This window comes from Eublepharis macularius, chromosome 17 (genome assembly GCF_028583425.1).
Source record: "Eublepharis macularius isolate TG4126 chromosome 17, MPM_Emac_v1.0, whole genome shotgun sequence".
In the NCBI taxonomy this organism is placed as follows: Eukaryota; Metazoa; Chordata; class Lepidosauria; order Squamata; family Eublepharidae; genus Eublepharis; species Eublepharis macularius.
In genome coordinates this window covers 8,254,811-8,280,000 of record NC_072806.1, presented here as the reverse complement: position 1 = coordinate 8,280,000, position 25,190 = coordinate 8,254,811, and the positions used below count along the sequence as shown (strand labels likewise).

At 44.2% G+C, this 25,190-nt stretch overlaps 1 protein-coding gene across 5 annotated transcripts in view; it reads left to right on the top strand.

The window, feature by feature from the left end:
- Positions 1-23,266, top strand: part of GNB1 (G protein subunit beta 1) — a 66,691-nt gene extending 43,425 nt beyond the window's left edge. For 2 of the 5 annotated variants that reach the window (XM_055001179.1, XM_055001180.1), the window contains 9 exons: positions 15-53; positions 3,648-3,754; positions 4,880-4,943; positions 8,465-8,627; positions 13,322-13,388; positions 16,436-16,637; positions 16,834-17,050; positions 19,847-19,958; positions 21,351-23,266. In XM_055001179.1, coding sequence (XP_054857154.1) covers positions 15-53; positions 3,648-3,754; positions 4,880-4,943; positions 8,465-8,627; positions 13,322-13,388; positions 16,436-16,637; positions 16,834-17,050; positions 19,847-19,953 — 966 coding nt within the window. In that variant the 3' untranslated portion in view covers positions 19,954-19,958; positions 21,351-23,266. Of the gene's footprint in view, positions 1-14; positions 54-3,647; positions 3,755-4,879; positions 4,944-8,464; positions 8,628-13,321; positions 13,389-16,435; positions 16,638-16,833; positions 17,051-19,846; positions 19,959-21,350 lie in introns of those variants that run through there. The other 3 variants (XM_055001182.1, XM_055001181.1, XM_055001183.1) reach the window with 3 other exon arrangements.
- The last annotated feature ends 1,924 nt before the right edge of the window (positions 23,267-25,190 follow it).

The window sequence follows — 25,190 nt, the reverse complement described above, 5'->3', positions numbered from 1 at the left end:
TTCCCTTTTTCCAGGATGCTAGGAAAGCATGTGCTGATGCTACGTTGGCCCAGGTAAATTTGTTTCTTATCCCTGTTTTAAACGTGTTCAAAAGCATTATCCTTCGTTTATGTAAGTAATCAATTATTTTTAAAGATACACTTACTAACTTCTTTCAAAGGAACATGTCCTGAGGTAGTGCATGCTCCCTTTCTCGCATTCTCTCAACAGCGGTACTGTGTACTGCCCACATAGTAATAAACTCTATTCACGTAAGCCTCATTTATCACTGAGTAAAATCTGGTTCACACATGCAGGATAATGAAGAGGTAATGTGGTAGCAGGCCCCTGTGGCTCTAGAATGTCTCTTCAGAGTACAGGTGGTGAGACTTCCGCTTTGAGTGTTTCTTCACATTAAAAAAAAAACTGTGCAGACAGAAAGGTAGCTCAGGAAGGTCCTAACCCCTCTCTTTGTTTGCTGTTTTGGTTTTCTGTTTGCGGGGAGTTTCTAACATAAGTAGCATCCCCAGAGATGATAGTCCACCTGCAGTCTGAGGTGGGTGCAGGCTGTCACCTCGTTCTCCTGCATGTGTGATCCAGACCTATGGGCCGTTTACCATGTTACTTTTTCAGGAGGTGTGATGCGAGTATGGTGCTATTTGTCTTCCAGTCACAGTTTGTGGGCTGCCAGGATTGCATGCCTCAGGGTATATTTTGCCTCCTCCGCTCCTACTGCCCCTATAGTAACAACAATCTTAATCCTTATTAACGCTAACCAGTATATGCTGTTAATTAGGGACGGAGTCTGCTTCAGCACTGCAAACACTGGTTAATGTTAATCCGTGCAGAAAACTTGAGTCTACCTTCTATCTTTTAGCAATGGCTAAGTGAATAAAAGCACGATGCATATGCTGGCAGCCACAAATGACCAAACACAGAGGTATGCCCGTGTCTGAAAATGGACAGATGTCAAAACTGTGATGAAGCCTTTCAGTTTCCTGGCGTTACCAGCCCTGTGTGGCAGAGAGGTTCTTTCAAGTGTGACAGTAGATACTGTTACTCCTTTTGGTGCGTGGACTTCAGCAACATGGAAAGCCCATCTTCAAACTGAAATGAGCTTCCCAGTGCTGAATTTCTGTTTGGCTTGGATGATAAACAGAGCCAGAGAATTCACTGCCCCCTTCCTCTTCTGCCATCCCAGCATAACAGCCTTTCCAATGGGGTAGCAGTGCAGAGGCAGCCAAGAGGGAGAGAATTCTTGCAGATCACCTCTTCATCTTGCTTTATTCCACCTCACCCTACCTCCCACTGTGTCTTGGGAACTGTAGGTTCCTTTACTTTAACTATCTGGCATTCTCAAGCACTACCTTTCTTAGAATGCACTTAGTGAGGGAGCAAGAAACATGGAGCAACAGCTGCAAGAATTCTCTCTTTGCCACTTCCAGCACATCTCTGCTGCGGCACAGGTGGAAGAAAAGAGGAGGGATGTACTTGGCACCTCTTGGCACTTCTAATGACATCATTGGGTGTGTCACGGTGTCACAGTCCCTCAGGTTACAACACAGATAAAACAAGATATTTTTGATTTATCCTCAAGTAACTCTTTGTTTGAGCTAGAACGTAAGCTGTGGGGCAATTCACCCATCTCTGGTTCACAGTAGTTTAAAGCAGATACAGTGCTGCATACATTGCTTGTCCAGCAGTGGCATTCACAGGATTAAAGACTACCTTCTTTATTCTGAGGTTGAAACAATAGCGTGGTGCCAACAACGTGAAGACTATCAGACTTTTTTTTTTTTTTTTTTGCAGTGGATCAAACTACTCGATAAATTGAAATGAGTATACAGCTCTTAGTGCTGAACTGTTTGAGTTCAATTTTATCTTCCTAGCCTGCTGAACTGTGGGTTTTGTTTTGCAAAAGTTGTGTGTGAGTGAGTGTGTGTCTGTGTGTCTGTGTGTGTGTGTGTGTGTGAGAGAGAGAGAGAGAGATGTCAGTTGCCATGGAAGCAACTGTGGCTGTAGATTTTAGCCTCCTAAACTTTTCTCTGGTTGGAGCTGTGAGGCCTTTTTTGCGGCATATTCCATGGGAAATGCTCATCTTTGGCAGATTTACAAAAAAATTGCTGAATGAATAGTTTCCATATTTTACATATGCTTGTAATAAAGATTGGTTTAGGGTTGCTTCTAAGAGCCACGCTGCATACATATAGCTGAGAGAAGCAATTGTGTAGGAATTCTAAATCCAGAATGCAGCCTGTTCCCCGCTAAGCTGTCTTGAAAGATTTCAAGAGGAAGCAGGGATTCTTGGCCCGCATGCTTTAGCTAAATAGTTTCGTTACATGGAGACAGAACAAATATGCAGACATTTTTTAAAAAGAGGGATGTGTGTGAGAGAGTAAGGGAAACTTTTCTGAATTCCTCTGCAGCACCTTAGCAAACAAACCTTAACATTGTTTGGCCACATGATGGGAAATATTTTGCAGACCATTTCCTTTGCCCAGGGTGCTGCTACAAACCTCACTTATTTTATACAACAAAGAAATGATGTGGCACCTTAAAGACTAACACATTTATTGTGGCAAACACTTCCACAGGCCAGAGATCGCTTGTGTCACGGTCATGATATGGTAGCATCAGTGAGTATATTAGGAATGGGTAGAGGAGAGAGAGAAAGAATGTCTTCATGAAGTAAAGCCAAAAGGCCAAAAACTGCAAGAGTCCTGCTGTGCAGAGCACACACGAAAATGAGATCCGTTCAAGAGTGGAACTCACTCCCAACAGTTGATAAATTGGAAGATTATACATAGCCACTTCCCACACTGAGTTCGCTACCGAAGCTTCTGTAACAGTAAATTAGTCTTTTAAGATTCCACAATCCTCTTTACCTTTCTGAGATTTCACAAAAATCTTTAGTTGTATTAGAAACGGCAGGTGATCCCCCCCAGAACTCTTTTGTACGAAATTCAGCCGTGTTCCACTTTGACATCCTGTGTACAGGCAGCTCCAGCTGCTCTCCAAACCAACATGAATGAGTTTCCTCTGGGCAGGACACTTGGAGACCCAGCACGCGTTTTGTAGTGGTTTCTTTACATCCTCTCTACCATGTGAACAGCCCATTTATTTTGAACAGCCTTTGCCTCCGAAGAGTCCTCCTAGTCCTTGCTTCCCCCCACCCCGACTCCTGAGTATTGTGACACTGTTGAGCAGTCGCACAGTCGCACAGAGACTGTTTTGCTTAACAAGCTCCTTGCATGAAAATAGGATAGCAGACACCTTGCAAGGACATTTCTACCACAAAAGAGTGTGCCTAAATTGACTTTCTGTCCTGTAGTAGTCGATAACAGTTTGGCCAAAACATTTTACAGGTTGCTTGAGAATGGGACATGCCAATGCTTGTGCTTTGAAAAAGAAATCCTCACTTCATAGTTGCACCATAACTAGTTGGCTATGAGGGAAAGCATTCCAGGCATGCTTGTTTGAATTTGTGCAGATTTTTCTGTTGTTTTGTAAAGGGGGGGATGTTATTTTGTGAGTGGGTTTTTTTGCAATTAAAAAAATTTAAAAATCCTCTGTTAGGAGGTTTTGTGTGTGTGTGTTTGTTTGTGTGTGTGTGTGTGTGTGTGTGTGTGGCTAAAGCTTACATCATGTGCTATCAACCTTGCTTTCAGATTACAGCCAACATTGATCCAGTGGGTCGTATTCAGATGCGCACTAGAAGAACACTGCGGGGACACTTGGCTAAAATTTATGCAATGCACTGGGGAACTGATTCCAGGTGGGTTTTCTTCACTGCAAAAACAGCCACTGCCTAGTTTTTTATTGAGCCCATCTTGTAAAGGGTTCAGGGGCACCTTTTGTGGTTCCTGTTTGTTCTTTTCTGTAACCACCTTATGAGGAGGTCAGGAGGTGAAGTTGAGGAGAGCGATTGGAGCAAAACACATGAGCAGTGTTCCTTATACTCTGGTGCATGTATGTGGCAGAGGTTCCATGTTTCTTCTGTGAAATGAAGTGGAGATTATTTCCAATGTTACGCAAAGATGATGGCAGTGACTTCGTAGGAAGTGTCATAATCTAAGCTCCTACTCTGGAGTTATGGGGATTTAGCAATCACTGTTACATTTCCCCCCTCCTTTCTCCTCTGTTGCCAGCACAACTGAAATGCAGCTTCAGAAATACACGATTTCCCTTTTCACCTTTAATGAAAGAGAGAGATGTGGTAACAGAGGAATTCTAAAGTTAGACGGAGTCTTGTGGCTGTTCTTAAATTATTTTCTGAATTGCTGACAGTTTAACTGTTCAGAGAGTCATGATTTTCAGTGAGGCCTGAACAATGTGAATGTGAATTTATGGCATTGACTGCCATAATGTAATCCATTTCCCCTTAAGATTTTTCTTATTTTATATAATTTTTTTAACCACATAATCCAACCACTTATATTTAACATTTTCCTCCCCACCTTGGGATGTTCTCTTCATTTAAATGTATGAATTTGTCTGCTGCTGATGGAATCAACAGGAAATTACTGGAGGGAATCTTTTTAATCAAATGAAGACAATCTGCTTAACTCACTTGAGCTTGTTTATGCAAGTTAAATAATCTGTACTGTTGTTAAGCATCTTACAGAGTCCCTAGGTCTTTGTATCCTTAAGACAAGAATAGAATAGTCTGGGTGTGCGGGTGTGCCAGAGGTGGTGCTGTATTACAGCTTCTGTTTGTGACATGCTGCTTTTTGGTTAGCCATCATAATCCATTGGTTAGATACTGGGTTTAGATCCTTGTGCGGCTATGAGTTCTGGGTGCTGGAGTGCAGAGAGTCAAGGGGGTGAAATCGACCGCTTTCCTCAGTAGTACCATGCTTGTGGAACCTCAATATGTCTGTCTTTTCCCCCCTTCTTCCAGGCTTCTTGTTAGTGCATCACAGGATGGCAAGCTTATCATTTGGGACAGCTACACCACAAACAAGGTGAGAGCAGTTATCGTGCTCCTGCTGCTTAATTACAGCTTTGCTAAAAGAGGAAAAACAAACCTGAGGCAGGAAACTTTATGAAAGGGTCTTTGAATGCACCTTACAAGGAGGACCATGTAGAGGGCAAATGTAAGTAGATCCAAGTGATCTTCAGCTGGGAACAGAAACAAATCAGCAACTTTTTCCCCCTTTGGAAATGGATGCTAGGTGAGAGGCAAAGCACAGTCACTGGTTTTGACCTCTTTGGTGAAAATAGGCAGCTGTGCCTTCACATCCTGCCTGCAATTGCATGTGACATGGACTTGGTTATAAAAGGTGGGTTAACATATGGGAAGCTTTAATATCCTATGACATTGTCAACGGATATTGGAAAGGGAAGGGACTGTGGTGATTTGTTATCTTAACTGAGAGGCCTAGCTTGGTGAGTAATTTCGAATACACTCTTCTAACAGGAAAATGTATAATGAAGAGATCTTTTTTCCAAAATTCCCAAAAGGGGAAGGGGTAAGGACATGTTCAGGCATTTCACCAGAGTTTGTGCTGAAGCCCTTGAAGATTATGGCGTTATATATCTGCTTCAGACTGGGGAAATGAATTAAGAGCTGCAAACTGCTGGCAGTCCCATAGGTCAGATGTTTGGAGTTTCATCGTATGAAACTGCCTCCTTCCTTCCCATAACCCACCTTCTCCACACCCAAGAGGTTATGCCTCCTTGATTTATTCTCAGAAGTTTTGTGTGCTTAATCATGCTTCATTTCAGTATGCACTCACAACATATATACAGGATCAAACCCTTTCACTTGGCATTCATTCATCCAGAACATCTGACTTATGCTGATTTCATGCTCCTTTTCATTCGTGCAGATTTAAATTCATTCTTCCACCCTAGAGGTGGAGATAAAATCCCCTGATCATGAGCACCTTAAAGGGAGAAATTCATCTGTTTTAAAATTACTTTTTTGAAAAAGTGCCAGCTTCAGTGAGCAGAAGAGGAGCTACCTCTTGTGTGTAAACGCCCCCCACCCCACGCTGTGTCTTTGCTTTTATTGCTGGCGCCATGTGCATATGTCTGGCCAGCTTTGTGAAAGCTAAGTGGCTTTTTTTTCTTCCCAAGTGCCTCTTCTCCAAGGCAAGCAAGCACAGCACCCCAAAAGGCGTCAGCCATTTGAAGCTGGCAAACCCCACTACCAAAAGGAGTCCTTAACAGACTGGAAATTCCCTACCCTGATTTAATCAGAAACCATTATTCTGTTTCTCCTTTTGTGCATGCACACTTCTTCCCCATTTTGTGTGTTTTGTCAGTGGAGAGTATTCATCAAATCCAGGAAATTGGAGGACAGCTCAGCAATAACCAGAATGTAGATTTAGATGAGTATTTTCATAAGTCTCTGAATAGATTACACATACAAAGTCACGTCTAAAAATATCTCTGAGCAGCACCGCTGTAGCTAAGCAGTCTTGCAGTTGTGCAGGGTGCAATGACGACCCTTAAAAAAAAGTGCCAGTAGAAATGTGTCCTTACGTTGTGATGCAGTACGAGCAACCATTTTGAGACGCTTTGTTAGCTGTCAGGTAGAAGTTCTCTACTGGTTATAAATAGCTATATTTTTAACAGTGGCACACATAACCTTACTGCAGCAGCACACTTGACAACTAACAGATGAAAGCCAACACATGCAGCTTTCTCTAATCCCTAATTAAAAAAAATACAAGGAAATAACGGGCATTATTTCAGCTTGGGCTCTTATGGGTGCGAAACAATAGGAAGTTGAGATGAGAGAGGTAGGAACAACAGATTGCAAGGAAAAGGTGAAATCCTACAGGATCCAAAGAGCCATGCAGTGAGGCCTTGTGCCCCCAAGGAAACTTGGACTTCTGTTGTTTAAACAGTGGCACACGCACAACTCCCTGTATCCCTTAGAAAGTTACTTTAATTTCAGAAAATTGTATTGCAATATAGCACATTCCAAGAGAAAGTGCTTGGTTTTTATGTGGTTACATTCTCTAGTTATACAGTATTGTAAATCTCAGAGGCTAGCAATTTTTTTGCAGGCTGAAAATGCCTTCCTCCTCTTCTCAGATGTGTTTTGTAAGCTCGCCTGTCTTTCCATGGTAGTAAAAGGCATTTCCCTTCTGATCACTCTTTAAAGGGAATAGCACAGACTGTGCACACTGATGATATTAGCATTTGGGCTGTCCAGATTGATTCACATACATACAACAATTGGTACAATCACTCTTTAAAGTGGATTAGCGTTATTGTTCCCATCACCAGAGAGCCAGTTTGGTGTAGTGGTTAAGAGCAGCAGGACTCTAATCTGGAGAACCGGGTTTGAGTCCCCACTCCTCCACTTGAAGCCTGCTGGGTGACCTTGAGTCAGTCACAGCTTCTAGGAGTTCTCTCAGCCCCACCCACCTCACAGGATGTTCATTGTTGTGGGGGTAATAATAACATGCTTTGTAGTTGTCCTGAAGGGCGGTATATAAATTGAATATTATTATTATACAGATGAATCCACCTTTGAACTCACAAGTGGTTTCATAGCAGAGATGAGATCTGAATTAGGGGCTTCTCTGACTCTCAGCTCAGTAGTAGTTACTGTGCCACAGTAGCTGTTATCTCTGTTCACACAAAGCAAAAATGGTAGCAGGGAGACTTGTGTGTACGGTGTGTAAGCTCGGAATGGTCATCCCTTCCCTAAGTGAAGACTTAAAGATCTATGATCAACAAATTATATACATACCTGGAGCTGGAACTGTCCCTGCTACCTGGGCATCTAAAATTTCATCCTAGCATCTGAGGATAGAATAGAATAGAATTTCCCCTGAGCTGCATAATTGATTCTGGTATTGTTTAGGAATTTTTGAATTTTCTAAAGACCCGTTTGCAACCATTATGAAAACAAGATCTTAATGTTTACACTACAAGGATTTTATAAGCTTATTGACTGCCCACAGCTTGTTCCTGGGTATCATGAGAACAGTGTGTGTCCCCCCCCCCCCCCCAGCATTGTTCTTTTTGCATACATATATATACATACTACATGATAACCCTAATGCACTGAAGTAAGATTCTTTCTATGACATGCTGTTTCTGGATCATTCTTTGCTCTTCTGTTTGCTGCTTCTTTTAACTGGACACTACAAGGGGAGACAGATTGTGCTGCAGATAATAAAAGAGAGGTAAACATTATAGCAAATACTCCTGAAATATGAAACGAACTTCAGAAATGAATCAACGCCTGACAAAGGCCCAGCTCCAAGCAGTTTGATATTCAAAGTGGAACGTCTCATAGGTGCCTCTGCTAATTATCCTGGGTCATGTTCTGCTCTGCAGCTCCTCCTCTCACTGGCATGTTTCCTGCCTGGGTTGTACCCAGTGGCTGAGATCTGTCTTGCCTTTTGAGCTGTCCTTGTTAATAGTGCCTGGAACCTACTTCACCTTGCCTCCTGGTATGGCCGCTTGATACCCAGATTCCTGGCAAAATGACTGGCTGAGTCCGTGTTCTTCCTTCTAGGTCCACGCCATTCCTCTGCGCTCATCCTGGGTGATGACCTGTGCATACGCTCCATCTGGAAATTATGTGGCCTGTGGTGGTCTTGATAACATCTGCTCCATCTACAACCTGAAAACACGTGAGGGCAACGTACGTGTCAGCCGTGAACTGGCTGGCCATACAGGTGAGTGCCTCCTTCCAGTAGCCCTCAAGATGTTCTTGGCTTCTCAGGCTTTTTAGAAAAGGGTAGTCCACAGGCAAGCAGTGTATCTTTCTGTGTTTTCGCTTGGAAGATTGGCCTACATGTGCTATCATAATTGTGAATTTTAGCTTACTATCTTTCTCTGCTACCTCCATTTATGAATAATCACTGTTCCTCTCAAGTTTAACTGATCAAAAAGTGTTTCAGTGGGTGAGGGGAACCGCTGTCTCCTTCCTTTGTGTTTTGTTTCTATGTAGGTAGGTTCCTGAGGCAGCTCATAAGTCTTAATATCAGTGTGTAACCAGTTGACAGTAAAACTCTAAAAACACCAACATTGCCGTCCGATGCACATGTGCCCACAGTTGTACAGCACCTCTGTGCCTTTTAAGACCTTACTTGGAACTCGCTTTTTCCCTTTTGTTTGATTGTAGCCTATTGCTTGGTAACCTTTTGTGGCGTATGGGGGCAGCCTCCACGTGGTGAGGTCTAATGAGGCCGTCGCATAGGTTTGCCACTTTGAGGAGCTGTTGGCCAAGAAAATGGCTGTTTGCAAGCTCTTGCTTCATATTCTCTCCGCTCTTCTGCTTTACTAGGCATTCGCAGCTTTCATGTCCATTTCTGATGAGAGAATATCAAGTGAGAGCTATTAGCCCGGCCTGTCAAAACTTTCCTCTGGTTAGGGGATGCTTTTGTAAGCAAAGGAGAGAGATTCTTTCAGGCTGCTATGCTCCCATTAACTTGCACAGGGAAGGCGAGCTGATTACTGCATTTGGGACTTAAAAGCAAGGCTCAGATGCTGGTGGGTGAATTCCTGTGCCTGCCCAGTGGATGTTCCAGCGACATGTGATGGCCACTTGTCTGGCAGTTGCTCGCCACTGTCTTCCTTCTGGCTCTGCGTGGATGTGCACAGGTGCAGAGGCTCTGTGAAGCGCCTGTCATTGATCCTAAATAGTTCGGGGAAAGGTGCTGTTACTGGCTGCCTTGCTCTGCCCTTGTCTCACAGCTAGGATAGGCTAGCAGCGTTGGCCACTTTAAGGGGTCCATCTACACAACTACCTGAAAACAATGTCGGCCTTTTGGTGGGGTGGGGGTGGGGTGTTCTATAACCTACCTTAATTCCATCAGATTGTCTGAGCAAACTGCTTGGATGAACCACTCCAGTTCGTCATTCTGTCCCCAGTGATGGTGCTGTATGCTCTACTGGAGGTGGAAGACGATGCTGGAAGGGGCCCTGTCCACCTGCTGATCTTAACTTTTGCCAAGCTAGCTATGTTCTCTTCAGCTCCACATTCTTTTTTCCTGTGGCATAAAGGTGTGGGGGGGACAGGACACAAGTGTAGTGGTTAAAACTTCTTTCAAGCAGCAACGTGTACATAGTGAGCAGTCATGGCTTCCCTCAGTCTTTGCAATCACTTCATAAAACTTTATCCCTCATGTCCCCAAACTTGACGCTGTCCTGCGAAAGAATCGCTCATAGCCAAGTGCAACACTGCATAAGCTGAAAGTAATTTAGCAGAGTAAGCATCATTTCAGGAGCCCAGCAGCTGCCCTGCCTGAGCTGACGGGGGTGGTCTTGGGGTTGGTGCTGAGGATCCCTGATTGTCCTGGGGGACTTCAGCAATCATGCCAAGGCTGCCTTGTCAGGAGCCGCTTAGGATTTCATGACCTCTGTGGCAACTGCAGGCCTGCCTCAGATAATTGGTCCTATACATTGTGCAGGTCACACTCTTGATTGGGTATTTTGTTCTGAGTGGGAGGGAGGTGATCTGAGGGTGGGAGAATTGATGAAAGTTCCTTTGTCATGGACAGATCAGTATCTGCTCGGGTTTAGATTTAGCAAGACTCTGCAGAGGTGGGAGGATCTATTAAAATGATCCACCTTCAGAGTCAGCTGGATCTGAATAGCTTTCTGATGGGTCTAGGGGATTTTTCTGTTGATGTGGTTGATGCTCCTGTTGATTCCCTGGTGGACTTCTGGTATGAAGGAATGACCTGAGTGGTTAACACAATTCCTCTGAAGCCACCTGTCTCTAGTCCAGGTAGCTCCTTAGTTTACTGAGGGGCTGCAGCCAATGAAAAGACAAGGGAGACGGCTAGAACAATGGTGGAAAAGACTCAGCATGAATCTGATAAGCAGGCAACAGTTCATTTTAAAGCATACTCTGTTGCAGCGATGATGGTAAAGAAACTATACTTTCCCAACACGATTGCATCTGTACACCATAGGCCTATGAAGCTGTTCCGGGTGGTCGGATCTGGATTGCAGGAGGCAGTAGACTGCTCAGTGGCCCGCTGTGACAATTTGGCTCAGCACTTTATAGATAAAATCTCTCACATCAGACGTGAACTTTACATTAGCAGTGAGAGGGTCAGATGGTGCCAGGGTGTCAGCTTATCCAGCTGCCTGGAAACTTTTCAGTGTATTCAGTCAGAGGATGTGGGCAGGATTCTTGGAGATTTGAGGCCTCCCTCTTCTCTCCCTGGTGTTTTTACTGTTGTTTTTATCTTTTGTATTTATTTTCAATTCTGGCTCTAAATTGTTTTAATGACGCCTTTATGTGTTGGTTTTAATGGCTTTTATGCTGATATTTTAATTTGTATGCTTTGAATTTGTTAGCCTCCTTGGTGACCCTGTGAGGGCAGGAAAGCAAGGTCAAAATGTTAATAAATAAATGAGGCATTTTCTTTCTTTACAGTGCCTTGGCCTTCTTTATTTATAAATTTAAATCTTGATTTACGTCCTCTTGATGCTTTTAAGTAAACCTAGGAGATAAATTTCACTCCAGTCAGCATTCGTAAAGCCTTGGTAGGAATGAGTTGGTCTCTGGCTGAATTTTATGCCAATGGAACAATCCTTAACTAGCTTTTAAGGTGTATGTGTGTGTGTTCAGTAAAATTCTGTTACTTGTATGCCAGTTTCACCATCACGGCTTCTCTCAAAGAATCTTCGGAATTGCTATTTGGCTACGAGGGCTGTGAATTTATTAGAAGTCCTTAGTCCCTGTCACTGAAATGTCATTATCTGGGGGGAGGAAATGACTATGAAATTGTTTCCAACTTTGTAGTATTGAGATGCCTTCAGAATGCAAGTAGATGTAAGGAAAGAGGCAGATGTGGCGTGTCTGCTTGGTGATGCTGATGGATTCCTAACATGGCAGTACCAGCTACCTGCTTATTACGGTCTTCTGCCTGGATCTAGCTCCATCTGAGACCCTTCTCTGTCCAGCTTTCACAATCATTAGAACCATCAGAAGGACGGCAGGAAAGAGTCAGGCACCCTATGTTGTGCCTGGGCCCTGCATCAGCTGAAAGCACCCTTCCCAAGGCATGCCTTGTCTTGGGCTTTGTCATTTTTTATTCTGTTTTGGATTGGGAGTCAGTTTTTGGCTGTGAAGCAGGAGAAAACAAACACAATGAACTGCTGCTCCTTGGTGCATCTTTATGCTCAAAGACATAGTATATGACATTCAGCAGGGCCCCTGCAGCTTTCCATTTGCTCCTGGATTTAGAAGCAGTACGTCAGAAAAGCAGCAGGAAAAAATTGGCTCAGAAGAAGTCCCATCTTGCAAGGTTGCAGTCCCCTCCGAGCTGTGTCACATCTTTACTCTGCCTTTTGTTTCTGTAAAAGAACAAAATCTCGAGGTGCAGCCAAGCTCAGAGGCCTCTTCCTCCAGAGGTTGCCAGCTTGGCTCCGGAAAAACCTTTAACAGTTCTTAAGAGGAAACCTCAGGCGGGCTCTGTGTCTTGCTGGCTTCCCGCCTCGGCCAGGCTTTACTGATATAGACTAAAGGGAACCCTCTGAAAACGGCTCGCAGAGGGGAACTAAGGTTACTCAGCAATGAATAGTTATTTATAAATCCAGCAAAGCTAGAGCTCCTAATCTAATGAAATGAATAACGAATGTATTGGTGCATTTCTTGATTTTTTTAAAAAAAAGAATGAATTTATAGGAGCTTGAATGCTCAGATGCTGACACAGTTGGAACTGATACTTGGCAGCTGTGGTAACCTTGACAGATGAACATCTATAAAAGTTGTCTTATTGAGGCTGAACAGAGAAAGAAAAAGTGATAACCTTTTCTTGGCGGGGAGGGGAGTGGTAAAATCTCCGTGTGTTGAGAACATTTTGACCCAGGATGCTAACTTTGCAAGGATGCCATTTATTTTTCTTTTTTCTAGGCAGTGTCTGATATTGTAGTTGGGAGTAGATACAAAAGACAGAATCAAATTGATTGACGGGCTTTCAAAGAAATGAGGCCTTGGTTTTCTTCCTTGTTTAGGCAACTTGTACACATGCTTACCTATGTTGCTGATATGCCAAGCTGCAGTTTACTACCTCCACCCTACCTCAAGTGGGTCGAGCTGTTTACGTGGTTGACCTGTCCTCTCTGTTTGCAGTGAATATGCTCAGTTCAAAAGGGGGAGGAGTGGCTAATTATGCTTGCAGGGGCTGTGGGACGTGGCTGTGGGCCCCATCTTTATCCTTTTCACTTGTGGGTTCTAAGCAATAATTATACTGTGATTGTTTCAGTGTATTAATAACTTTCCTGAAATGTGTTCAGGCTCTTTGGACCAGTTTAACAAGGAAAAGGCAACCATTAACCAAAGTTGTTGGGTATGAGCAGAATGGAGATGGGTGACACATTTGGCTCTGTTTTTTCTGTCTTCCCATTGCAGGCTATTTGTCATGTTGCCGTTTCGTGGACGATAATCAGATTGTTACCAGCTCCGGAGATACCACTTGGTAAGGGACAGGCAAATAGCATTACTACAGAGACAGGCCTGGCATTAATATTACAGAGAAAAATCTTCCCCCAATAACTCAAAGCAACTGCATAAATCAACATTGTTTGCCCATGGCACGTTGGCTGTAGTTGGAGGTCACTGCTGTCTAATGTTTCGTGGCAGCAAGCCCTCCTTAAGCAGCAACTGAGGTTTGATCTACACACTCATCCAAATGAAGAGGGAACGGGATGGTAAGAGTCCTGAAGGGGTTGAGTAGAATGACACCCTGGCTACGGGTCAGGGGATCCCGTTTGTGAATTCTCCTCCGTGTTGTGTCTTTCTAAGCTGCTCCCTGTAAATAGGAAGCCAGCACAAGAGGGAAAGAGTGGTCTAAGCACTGTTCCCCCTACTGTGCTAGTCTTCTCCTTGCGGGGAACTTGTGCACGGAAATGCATTTCAAAGATATCCCCATCACCACCACCTGCAGCCTAAAGTGATACAGTTGGTTCTGCTGCATGAATAGGCCAGGCCTTAGAAATAAAAGGGAGCCTTCCAAGGTTTCTGCAGCCCTGTGTTCACTTCTCGGTAGAGGACAAATCCCCCCCCTCCCCCTCCTCCATGCCCGCCCAATAAGCCAACAAAAGCACAACGTAGGCCTGAGCTGGCATAGCAGCCAGGAGCGAGTCTCTGGTTTGAATCTTGCCTCTGCTACGAACTCACTAAGTGCCCGAGGGAAACCAGTCTCTGTAAACTTCTCATCTGTCATATGTGGACGGGAACATTCTGGAGTTGTTACGTTGAGCAGCATCTTGAAAGCTCAGATCGATTAAGAGCTGAGAAGAACTATTGTCAAGACCTTCAGCCCTCTTAAAGGGGAAAGGGACTGGTTGGTCCTTGCGGAGGCACTGTCTTCGCTAAGCTGCAATTCCTTCGTTATTTTATTCATGCATTTGTTTTTATGCCACCCTTCCTCCTAGGGAGCTCAGGCAGCGTGCATTAATCCCGCCCCAACACAAACACACTCCCTCACTCAGTGTCTTGTCTCCTTGCAGTAACCCTGTTAAGTGGATCAGGCTGGAAAGTGTGATTGGCCTAGGACTGCCCAATAAGCTTCGTGGCTGAGTTGGAATTTGAACCTAGGCCTCTCTGGGCTTCATCCAACAGTCTGTCCAATGCACCACACTGTTTCTCTGTCTGTATTCTGTGCCAGTGATAAATTCTGTGCCCTGACCTGGATAGCCCAGGTGAGCCTGATCTCGTCAGATCTCAGAAGCTAAGCAGGGTCGGCCTTGGTTAGTAATTGGATGGGAGGCCTCCAACGAAGACCAGGGTTGCAGAGGCAGGAAAAGGCAAACCACCTCTGTTAGTCTCTTGCCATGAAAACCCCACCAAGGGTCGTCGCTAACTCTGGCTTGAGGGCTCTCTCCACCATCAATAAATTCTGTAGCAGGATAACATGAATTCTGCAATCTGCACAAATTATGCAAACATGCAGAATTTCTCCTTGAGCATGAAATGAGGTATTCTGTTTTTAGTAGTCACCTGAAGAGGCAACTGCCCAGTCAGCCAGCAGAGCTCTGTCCCAAACCATCAGAAATCTTGTTCATCTATTCTGGCTTTGGAGGAACTCCAGATGTTGCCCGACATACTTTTCCAAACATACCTTTGGAACCATAATGGTGAGAAACAAAGCTGAAGCTCTTTGGAAGGTGAATTCTGTGCCCAACAGTAAGCCTCTATGCTTCCCCAGCAGAGTGGCATAAATATAACCCTTCATCTGAAAAGCAGGCTCAGATGAGCTTGGTAGATGTGGCATCTCGGAGCCAGTTTATCTACATTGATATTTGGCCTGCTATGTTGTGATCAGAACTCAGTCTTGTCATTACAACTCAATTCTGCTGGTCAGTTTGGAAATGTGGCGTGCCTGCTGTGATGTCGGGAGGAATAGGCAGTGCTTCTCAAAAAGCTGCTTGGAGGGATTCTGTGAGAAGCCTCACTTCTCCCTGCACATCCTTGTGGTGGAGCTCAAGCTGTTTATAGACCAGACAGGCTTTGGCAGCCAAGAGGTGACAGCACATTATTTGAGCTGAACTCTGTGCTGGCAGAATATAATTTCCAGGTGGGAAGGAACACAGACTCAACCTTAATTATGACAACGACGGGTGCTACTGTGAAACAGCTGGGCATCGATAGTTGGGTGTGGGGCTGCTGCCATGTGCTATTTCAGAAGAACATAATGTGAAGATGAATTTGTGGGGCTCTTAATCCCATTGAAAAGCAGCTCGTTAACCAGGGGAAAGATTCCATTCAGAAACAGACTGTTAAAGAAATATGCAGAACTTACAGAGACACTGACAAATCTTAGGTACATGAATTGTGCGGCTTAGAAAAGAAAACACAGACTTCCTTTCAGGTCAGAAGTATGTCAAGGATGTTTAAGGTGTATACAGAATTCTTTGGCTGCACCTTTAAAGGCGGTAGATTAGAAACACCCACTGGCATTTTACTGCTTACCTGTGCTGTGTTCTCTTTGACAGCTACTGTAGTACATGGGTTAAGAGACTAAGTTGTGAGCCAGAAAGTCCCAAGTTAGTCTTCCTTCCTGTTCAGGTCTAGCTCCCTGCAAGATGGTCAATCTATGTCTGAGCTGTACCCCCCCCCCCTCCCCTTGGGCTATATCTCTTCAGACTGCAAGTGAAGGCTCATAGGATGGATTCTGCAAACCTTGGCCCCTTGGAGGCACCATGCTGCACTTTAGGAACTAGCAAGGAAGAGAGGAGGGTTCTAACTTAACTCGATTCCGCACACATTGGATAATGCACTTTCAATGCACTTTATCAATTGTTTGAGGTGGATTTTTTGTTCCGCACACAAAAAAATCGGTTCCAAATGATCTATAAAGAGAATTGGAAGTGCATTATCCAACGTGTGTGGAATCACTCATAGACTTCTCCCTGACATGCTAGTTTTTTTTATGTGGAAGAACTTCTTTGTGTGCTAATTATTATAATTTGGGGACAGTCTTCTGATGTTTGTGATTTTCTTTCAAACCCCTTCCTCTGCCAGTGCCCTGTGGGACATAGAAACTGGCCAACAAACCACCACATTTACTGGTCACACTGGAGATGTTATGAGCCTGTCTCTTGCTCCTGATTCCAAGTGTTTTGTTTCTGGTGCCTGCGATGCCTCTGCAAAGCTGTGGGATGTCCGAGAAGGGATGTGTCGGCAAACCTTCACCGGCCATGAGTCGGACATCAATGCCATATGTGTAAGTTAGAACTTGTGCATGGGAGAGGGGGGGATGAAATTTTGAGGGTGCGCACGTGTTTGTTCGTGGCAGACATACGTCTGTGATTGAAGAACTTCTTGTGGGGAGAGCAAATAACAGCTCCCGTAGAAATCTCTTGCAAGCTTAGGCAGTCTTGCACATCTTATGCATACCCTTTTCCTTCGTTTCCTTCAAGTTCTTCCCCAATGGCAATGCGTTTGCCACCGGCTCTGATGATGCCACATGCCGGCTCTTTGATCTCCGCGCCGACCAGGAGCTTATGGTTTATTCCCATGACAACATCATCTGTGGCATCACCTCCGTAGCATTCTCCAAGAGCGGGCGTCTCCTTCTAGCTGGCTACGATGATTTCAATTGCAATGTGTGGGACACGCTCAAAGCTGACAGAGCAGGTGAGCTGAGAGGTTCTTTGCCTGAGGGGGTTGCAGAGAAATCTGAAGGATGGAGGATGAAATGAGCAGTGGGGTGAAGGGGGGATAAAGAGCACGGGAGGGATGTGGGGGGCGGGCAGGCAGCGCAGAACCGAAACCTGAGCTCACACTGTCAGAAAAACCACACGGTGCAGTTGTTGCTATGCTGTGTCACTGAAGCACAGGCAAGGGTTGGATCCATGTAACATTTATTTTGATGGATCTGTGTAAGACGGATGATGGTCCAGAGATTTTTGTTTTAAATGCCAGCTATAAACACCACAAAAATGGGCGGAAGTTATACAAAACAGACATCTTAATGGACATCTTAATGACCCAATGTTTGGCTTTTTGATCACTAATTGCTGTTCAGATTTTTAAAAGCTGTCCTTAGGGTTGGTTGTGCAAATTTGCATGCGTGGGCTTCATTCATTCAGGTGGATGCTCTTTTGAAAGTTCCAAGGTGAGTGGTGGGGGAAAAAAGCAGGCAAAAGTGCAGCATTAAATCAAATCCAAGGAGAAGCTCTGTGAGCCAAGAAGAGAAGCTACAGTAGACTAGTCCATCCAGTCCTCAGGCTCCCTGTTCTCTGAACATTTTTTTACTTGCATGCTTGAGGACTAGAAGCCTGCATGCTGGAATCTCCTCAGGAAATCAAATTTTTGTGCAGAATAGGGGTGTGTGGATGTGCATGTGTGAGGGTGTTAAGCAGTGCAGCTTCCCAGCCTTATTTTTGGCTCATTCTTTTTGCTTGGTCTCAAACTACACCACAATTTCTCTGTGTGTGAGCGCAGGGTACATGGACAGGCATTTTCCATGTTACATGCAACAAAATGCCTGTCATCAGGGCTTTTTTTCTGGGAAAAGAGGTGGTGGAACTCAGTGGGTTTCCCTCGGAGAAAATGGTCACATGGCTGGTGGCCCCGCCCCCCTGATCTCCAGACAGAGGGGAGTTTAGTGGGCGGAGGGCAATCTCAACTCCCCTCTGTCTGGAGATCAGGGGGCGGGGCCACCAGCCATGTGACCATTTTCAAGAGGTTCCGGAACTCCGTTCCCCCGCGTTCCCCCTGAAAAAAAGCCCTGTCATCCATGAGCTGTATGAGGAACCTGGCACCTGCTTGATATGAATGTGTTACTATTTCTTTAGGATGATTCAGGCAAAGAGTTGGCAGTTGTGCTGTGTGGCTTAAAGCCATTTAGTATTCCTTTGGGCACTGACGCCTCTTTTTTTTTTAAGGTAATGGTACCTGTGAAGTGATGATTTGTAGCTGCTGATATTATAATCCTAAACTCTTCACTCAGCAAAATTTTTCTCCTCTGAATAGCAATTACATATAATCGCCCTTAAAGTTACAAATACATACCAAAGCTTTGCTCTTTTCATTCTTAATTTGACACATGATTTGGCAAAGAGTTTACCATTGTCATGAGGGGAAAGCTAAAGGATTCCACAGCCGCAGAACCTGTGCTTCTAGAGCTGAGAGAATCGTACTTGCTCTTTCTGCCTAATTCATTTCTGTATGAATGATGGACACAGGCAGATTGGGAAACTAACTCCCTAAAGCATGGAAGGGAATTCTGATCAACTTGTGACTCTCCTATGAAGGGGGAAATACGTGACTTAAAAAAAAATTACTGCCAGGTGCAGTGCTGTATATTTAAAACCATCTGTCAAATTTTGGGGTGAGGGAAGCAGAAGGTCGAGGATAAAGCTAGAAAAGGGACCCGGGGAGGGGGGAATAATGACATTAACAGTCACTGTTCTACAAGTTAGAACTGCTCATCTTCCAATAATTGATCCTTTTCTGTTTTCTTCAGTCTCCTGGATGGGTTGTTAAGCTCTGTTCAAGGGGGATGCTGCATTTCTTGCCCTTTGCTTGGATGATTACATGACAGCATCTGCACTAGAATAGCTTCTCCTCCCCCCCAAAAAACATGAGACTGGCTTTCTCTGTGGTGACACAAATTTTTCAAGATGCTGTCAGCCCCTTAGGCTTGCAAGTTTTGTCTCTGGACCTCAGCGAGTGCAATAGTTTTTATTGCTTGAAGCACGGAGGCTGCTGAGTCAGATGGCCATCTTCCTTGGCATTTCCACAGCTCTAATGGATTACAGAGATGGGCCATGTTGTCACCATGCTATACATATTTTATATGCAAAGTCTGTAACAACGCTTCCTGAAATTTGGCAAAACAACTGTTAAAACAGTGACCCTCAGGCTTGCTGTTAGATGCAAGTAAATACATTTGGAGCTACCCTTTAAACCGTATTCAGATGGCTTCATCCTCGCTGTGACGGCCAGATGGGATGCTGAGCGACAGATGCCATTTGTGCCCTCAGTTACCCCAGCTGAAAGATTTGTGCCTGTCCCAGTGTGCTTACGGAGCTGCTGTACACAAGAGCGTCTCTGTGAATTTCATCACAGCGGAAGCTCTGATGTTCAAGAAAGAGTGGACTTTACTATTTAGTTGAAGTTAATAGGGAAGTTTTTGTATGTGTGGGAACATTTTGTATGCATGCAAAATAAGCCGCCATTTCCAAATTAAATAGGTACATTTTCATGTAACCTGTTGAAAGTCACTTGTGCCCCCCCCCCTCTCCCGGACTAAAGAACTCCCAGCAACCCGGGAGGAGTGACTGGAAAAGCCCAACATGTGTTTCTTACAGCGTTCTGAATCTTTGTCGTACTGATGACTTTGTTGGAACATATCAGCTCCTGAAACAATTGTCATTTTATATCTCCTTTCTCTTCCCCCCCTCCCCTTTCCTTTTTGATTTCCAGGCGTCCTAGCTGGCCATGATAATCGCGTCAGTTGCTTAGGCGTGACTGATGATGGCATGGCCGTGGCCACGGGATCATGGGACAGCTTTCTCAAGATCTGGAACTAAAGTCTGTAGGTATTTTAAAAAGGTGGTTGGGGGTGGGCTTTTTCGCAAGGGACTGGCAAGAACTAGAGCAGTCCTCCTGAACTAGTTTCTGATTGCACAAGGCCTTCGTTTCTTTTTTTTTTCTCTTCCCCCCTTCTTGCCCCTCCCATGCACACACATAGTCTCTCTTCCCTCCCTCCCAAATCATTAGCCGTCCTCGGCCCTTCAGAACCTTGCTTTTGTGCAGCCTCTGCTCTTTCAGTGGAGGAGCTTGTGGGAGCATCCCAGGCGAGCCCCCTTCCTGTCTGCAGAGGAGGCCAAACTCCAGTGGCTGTGCCTTGCACTCTTAACTGCATGTGAATGTTTAGCTGGAAATTAGGAAAGTTTTTTTTTTAAAAAAAAAACGTTGCTAGAGACATGACAATGAAGTGACATCTATTCATTGTAAATAAGCTTGCTTTGTATTTTTAATTTTATTATTATGGCAAGAGAAGGAATGCTGTATCAAAAGTCTGTGCAGACTAAGTGCATAGAGTACTTTCTCCCTCCCTCCCCACCCTGGCCCAAATGAAATTAAAGGCACTTGATAGCTTTGCAAGGAAGGCCTACTCCAGAATGAAAGCTGGCTAATCTTCAGCTGAACTCTTTGTGAGCTCAGCATCATTTAGGAAGAATCTCCTCTTCATTTCTGAAAAGGCTTGGTGAGGGGGAATCCTCCCCCCCCCCCCCCGGCCACACTCACTGGGTTCTTCGGTCCAGTCTCCATTGCAATGAATGAAGTTTGCACAAGACCAGATCATTGCTGTTGGGCTGCATTCATTCTACTTTGATATGACACATAAGTGCTGATGGAGCGTGACTTGGATCTGCTAAGTGTGTCCGGGCCAAAAGATGGTTAAATGTTCATGAGAACACTTACAACCAGACAGACAGCTCCAACTCAAGTACATATTTTCTTAAACATGGGAAACCTTGTACAAACAAGCAGTACTTGGTTATTTGCTTTTGGTTTTGAGTCAGGGTTCCTTTGACGTACATAATTTCTAATTGGACCGTCTGTGCAAGAAATGCAGATCTGTTCCGCCTGGGTTCTTGGTGGACTTGTTTCTCTATGCAGACCCCTCAAGTGGCCTGTGTCTTGTTGCCAGCTACTCGGCCCACCACCCTCTGGTTCCGTGGGTGTAATTCTAGGCTGCTTACAAGCTAGGAAGGATTTCATGAAGCAGTATCTCACTGGAAACATTCTTGAAGCTGGCTTTGGAAAGGCAAGGTTTAAAGCAACAGTCTTTCCATAAAATAGCCCTAAGCTAATTGGTGGAGGGAGAAAGTATACCAGATTAACTTTGAAAGTTGTCATTGTGGGCTGTGTAAATCTTAACCAAGCTTTTTTTGTGTGTATGTGTGTATTTGTATGTCAGAATAGCAGCGGAACTCCACGCTGACTGGAAGACTTTTCCAACAGTTGAGAATTTAAAATAACGTATCCAATCCAACCATACTAACTTGGACCCCCTCCCCCTTCCCCCCCTCCATCCTACCCAGCCACCAAAGGGCAAGATCTTTCCCGCCTCCAATTACCGAAATGAAGAGCACAATTATCTCCTAAAAGAAGAGTCTCTGTGGTTACATACAAATAGCGAAAGAAGTAAAAATTGTGCATTCTTTTGGGGACCACTTCTCGTCTAGAAAACTAAAGAAAACACACTTCTGTAAGCATGTCCAGAAAAAAAAGAGAAAAAATGTGAAACAGACAACTTTTAACTTTCACTGTAGTTTAAACATTATAAACCATTGATTTGGTTTTACTTTTTTTTAGGTTGGGGGTGGGGGGGCGCCTTTGTTTTACTCTCACTTTCAAATTTTGAAGTCGTGTTTGTAGGAGGATTGATAGCTACTCTTTGTCCATATTTCCTTTTATTTTTTTTTAATGCGATTGCTTTTATGGTCAATACAAGGGAGTCCAAGCCCAGGTACTTCTGGGATTGTTAATGCTGTAAATTTAGTCCCTGAATTCATTTTTTAAAAATTTCTGTCTTCGTGTCACAGATTGTTGCACAATTACTGCATATATAGGACAATGTTAAGTAAGGTAACCAAGCACACCCTGTACATGGTATTGAATGTTTTTAAAAAGTCACCTTTTTATGGGTAACAAAATACAAACCCTAGGTTTTTCCACCCCACATCACTCATTATTATTACTACTACTACTTCTGCTATTTTTGTGGGCATCGTTTGGATTTATAATGCTCAACTGGATGGCCGATCATGCCCTAACACTACCCCATAATCTCAACAAATAAGGCTCTGTGGGGCTGGATTTTGCAAAGAGAAACCTGTGCAGCGCTTGGCTATTCGATGACTTCTTTGTGTATGAAACAATGTACAAATTAATGTTTTTGAAAATAATGATCTTGAACTTTCTAAGTTAAATGAGAACAATGGAAAGAAAAAAAATTGTTTGCCATATTGGGTTGGATTACTCTTTAGAATCGCATGCTGTAGAAATGCTGATGTGCAAATGAGACTAACGTGTCCTTCGATGTGTTTTTTCTTTAAAAAAAATAAACTGGTTTTGTTTCCCCCCCCCTATTAAAAAAAAGAGCTGTAACCATTGCCATATTCCTCATTTACCGTCGCGACTCTGCGCGTAAAAAATTATGAAGAATGAAAAATACCAATCTATGCACATCCTGGAATAGTGAGATAAAGTCACGATTGTCCGTTTCCTTTTTTAAAAAATTGCCTGTTCAGCTTTTGCTGTAGATTTGATTCTGGGGTGCGGAAGAGAGGGGAATAACATTTGGTCCTCTATAAATTTAGATTATTAATGGCCAGTTGGCTATAACCAAGCAATCCTTTGGATCACTCTTGTTTCGCTTAATGAGCTGGCTTACCTGGCTTAGTTTTTGAAAGTGGGAAGGGGGGAAGAAATCCTGACAGAAAAACCCTAAACAGCTTTGGAATAGTAAATTGTTCTGTCAAACTTTTCTCCTCTGTCTATATATCAAAATCTTCCCCTTCCCTTGCTACGGCTGTGGTTTTTCTCCACTCTGGTTCCCCTCTTTCTCCCTTTGCAACATTCTGTATAAAATGTGCTGTAATTGTGTGTTTTTAGGCCTGGATTTGGCATTTCAAAAAATAATAAAAATGAAAAATCCCTTCCCCCTCCCCCTGAAACTATTCCCTGTAGAGCTTTCTCCACACCCTTGTATCCTCCTTCACCTTTTGTATTTAATTTTAAAGTCAGTGTACTTCAAGAAAGCTGGATGCAAGATAGATACTATATTAAAATGTACTGTTATTTAAGATGTAATAAAGCAGTTTGACATGAGTTGTCCTAGGCCTTTTGGTTTTCTTTCCCCCCAGCCTAGAGTTACAGCTTTAAGGGACGGTGGGCCTTCCCCTTCCCTGTGTGCATGACGTAAGCTGTCCCACCCACCATTGGGAGGTGGGCGTGGGAGGATGCAACCATCCTAGGCATATAAGAGCCTCCCCCCATCCACCCGACATGATATCCAGCATACCCTCTCAACCAGCTGTTCAACTTGGACACGAGTTGCCTCATATTTGATGTATCTTACTTCTTTTGGAAAAGATGCTACATTGCTGTTGCTGACTTTGGAAAATGTTTGGAAGTAACCTTAGGAGGGGCCATAGCTTGGTGGCTGAGTGCATGATACACACGCAGAAGGTCCCCCGTTTAGACTCTGGTATCTCAGGTAGTAGAAGGTTGAATGCAGACTCCATGCTACCAGCAAACAGGATCACAGTTCCTGTGTTCTGGCTCCTAATCCAGGCCACAGGTTGTGTGGCCCACATTTAGGGAGGAACAGTAATACAGCACCTATTTGAAGGAATTCTCTGGATGTCTACTTGCAATTACTGTCCTGTATATTTTTTTTAAAAAAAAATTCTGTTTAGGAGTACATGAGAGTGGTTTTTTTAGAAAAGACGGTTATCTAATCTGTGATAAATACCTCAGAAAATGTTCTGCCCTGCTTTCCGGACTGGCTTTCTATTTGCAAGGGGATTTTAACATGGGGGAACCATTCCAAAATGTAATTTTGCCACTGCATCCTGAAGTGGTGCAGTTCATTTTACCACCTCCTTCCCTTGCGTTTGTGCAGCATTAGAATCGGTTTTTTTTGTAAGCAGCAAACCATGTAGGAGCATTGTCTCCATTAAGCAAACCTGAAGCATGAACAGCAGTTGTGCCATTTGAATTTGATATGAGTAGCGTGGTTTTTTCCCCCCCCTAATTGATGGAGTGAGACAGGCCACCTCCTTGGGAACAGATGTTGAGACAATATGCATTTTCCCTCCCTCCTGCGAGGAGGTGGGAGGTAAAGTGTTGGGTCAGCTTGTCGGTGATTGGCAGATCTGTGGGATTCTAACATCAGCATTTCATGCTTGCCTGTTTCTCCCTCTCCTCCCTCCTGTGCGCTCCAAGTGAAGTTCCCAGATTCACGTTCTTATATATCCCTTTCCAAAGAAATGCTTGCTTGATGATGGCTGTTTATTTAAGCAGCGTATGACTCTGCTTTTTCCACAACGCAGACCCAAGTGACTTTAAAAAGCAGCTACTTTAAAAGAGAGAGAAAACCGGCACTTGCCATTTAAATAGGGGGGGGGCATATCCTGAACTGATTCTGAATCCCAGGGGGACGGGTCTCGCAGTGGTCATAGGCTGTGAGTCAGCTGTTGTCAAAAACTCATTGGCTGCATTCAGGTTGTTATATTTGCAGGAAAGAAGACAGCAGCTCAGCTAGATGTTTTGTAGCTCTCGAGATGTTCCCCCAAACTTTCCTCCCTCTGCTGTGCTAGGTGAGGCCCTTGGGCTTTGCCTGTAAGACTTGGGCTCGAATCCCCAGAAAGCTCACACAGTGGTGTTAGGTTGAGTCCTGCTTTGCTTAACTGACCTCAGCAGGCTTGTGAGAACGGGAACCAGCGTACATCTTCCTGATCTCCTTGGAGAAAGGATGCTAAGAGAACTATGTGCTGCCAATTAAAATTAGAAAGCAGTAGTATTGGAGCCACGCAGTTCTTTGACTCCTTCCAACTTCGCAAGGGTTGTCCAACATAGGACCACACATAGTCTTCATTTGAGAAGTGGGGAGCTCTTCCGGGGCAGCCTGGCCGTTTAACTTGCAGGGAAATTTCCCGGTGGGCTGGTGGCCAGGAACAAGCATAACCAAGCTCTGCTAACTGCCAGAACTGCTGGGGCCACCAGACCCTCATAGGCAAAGGAAGTTGGT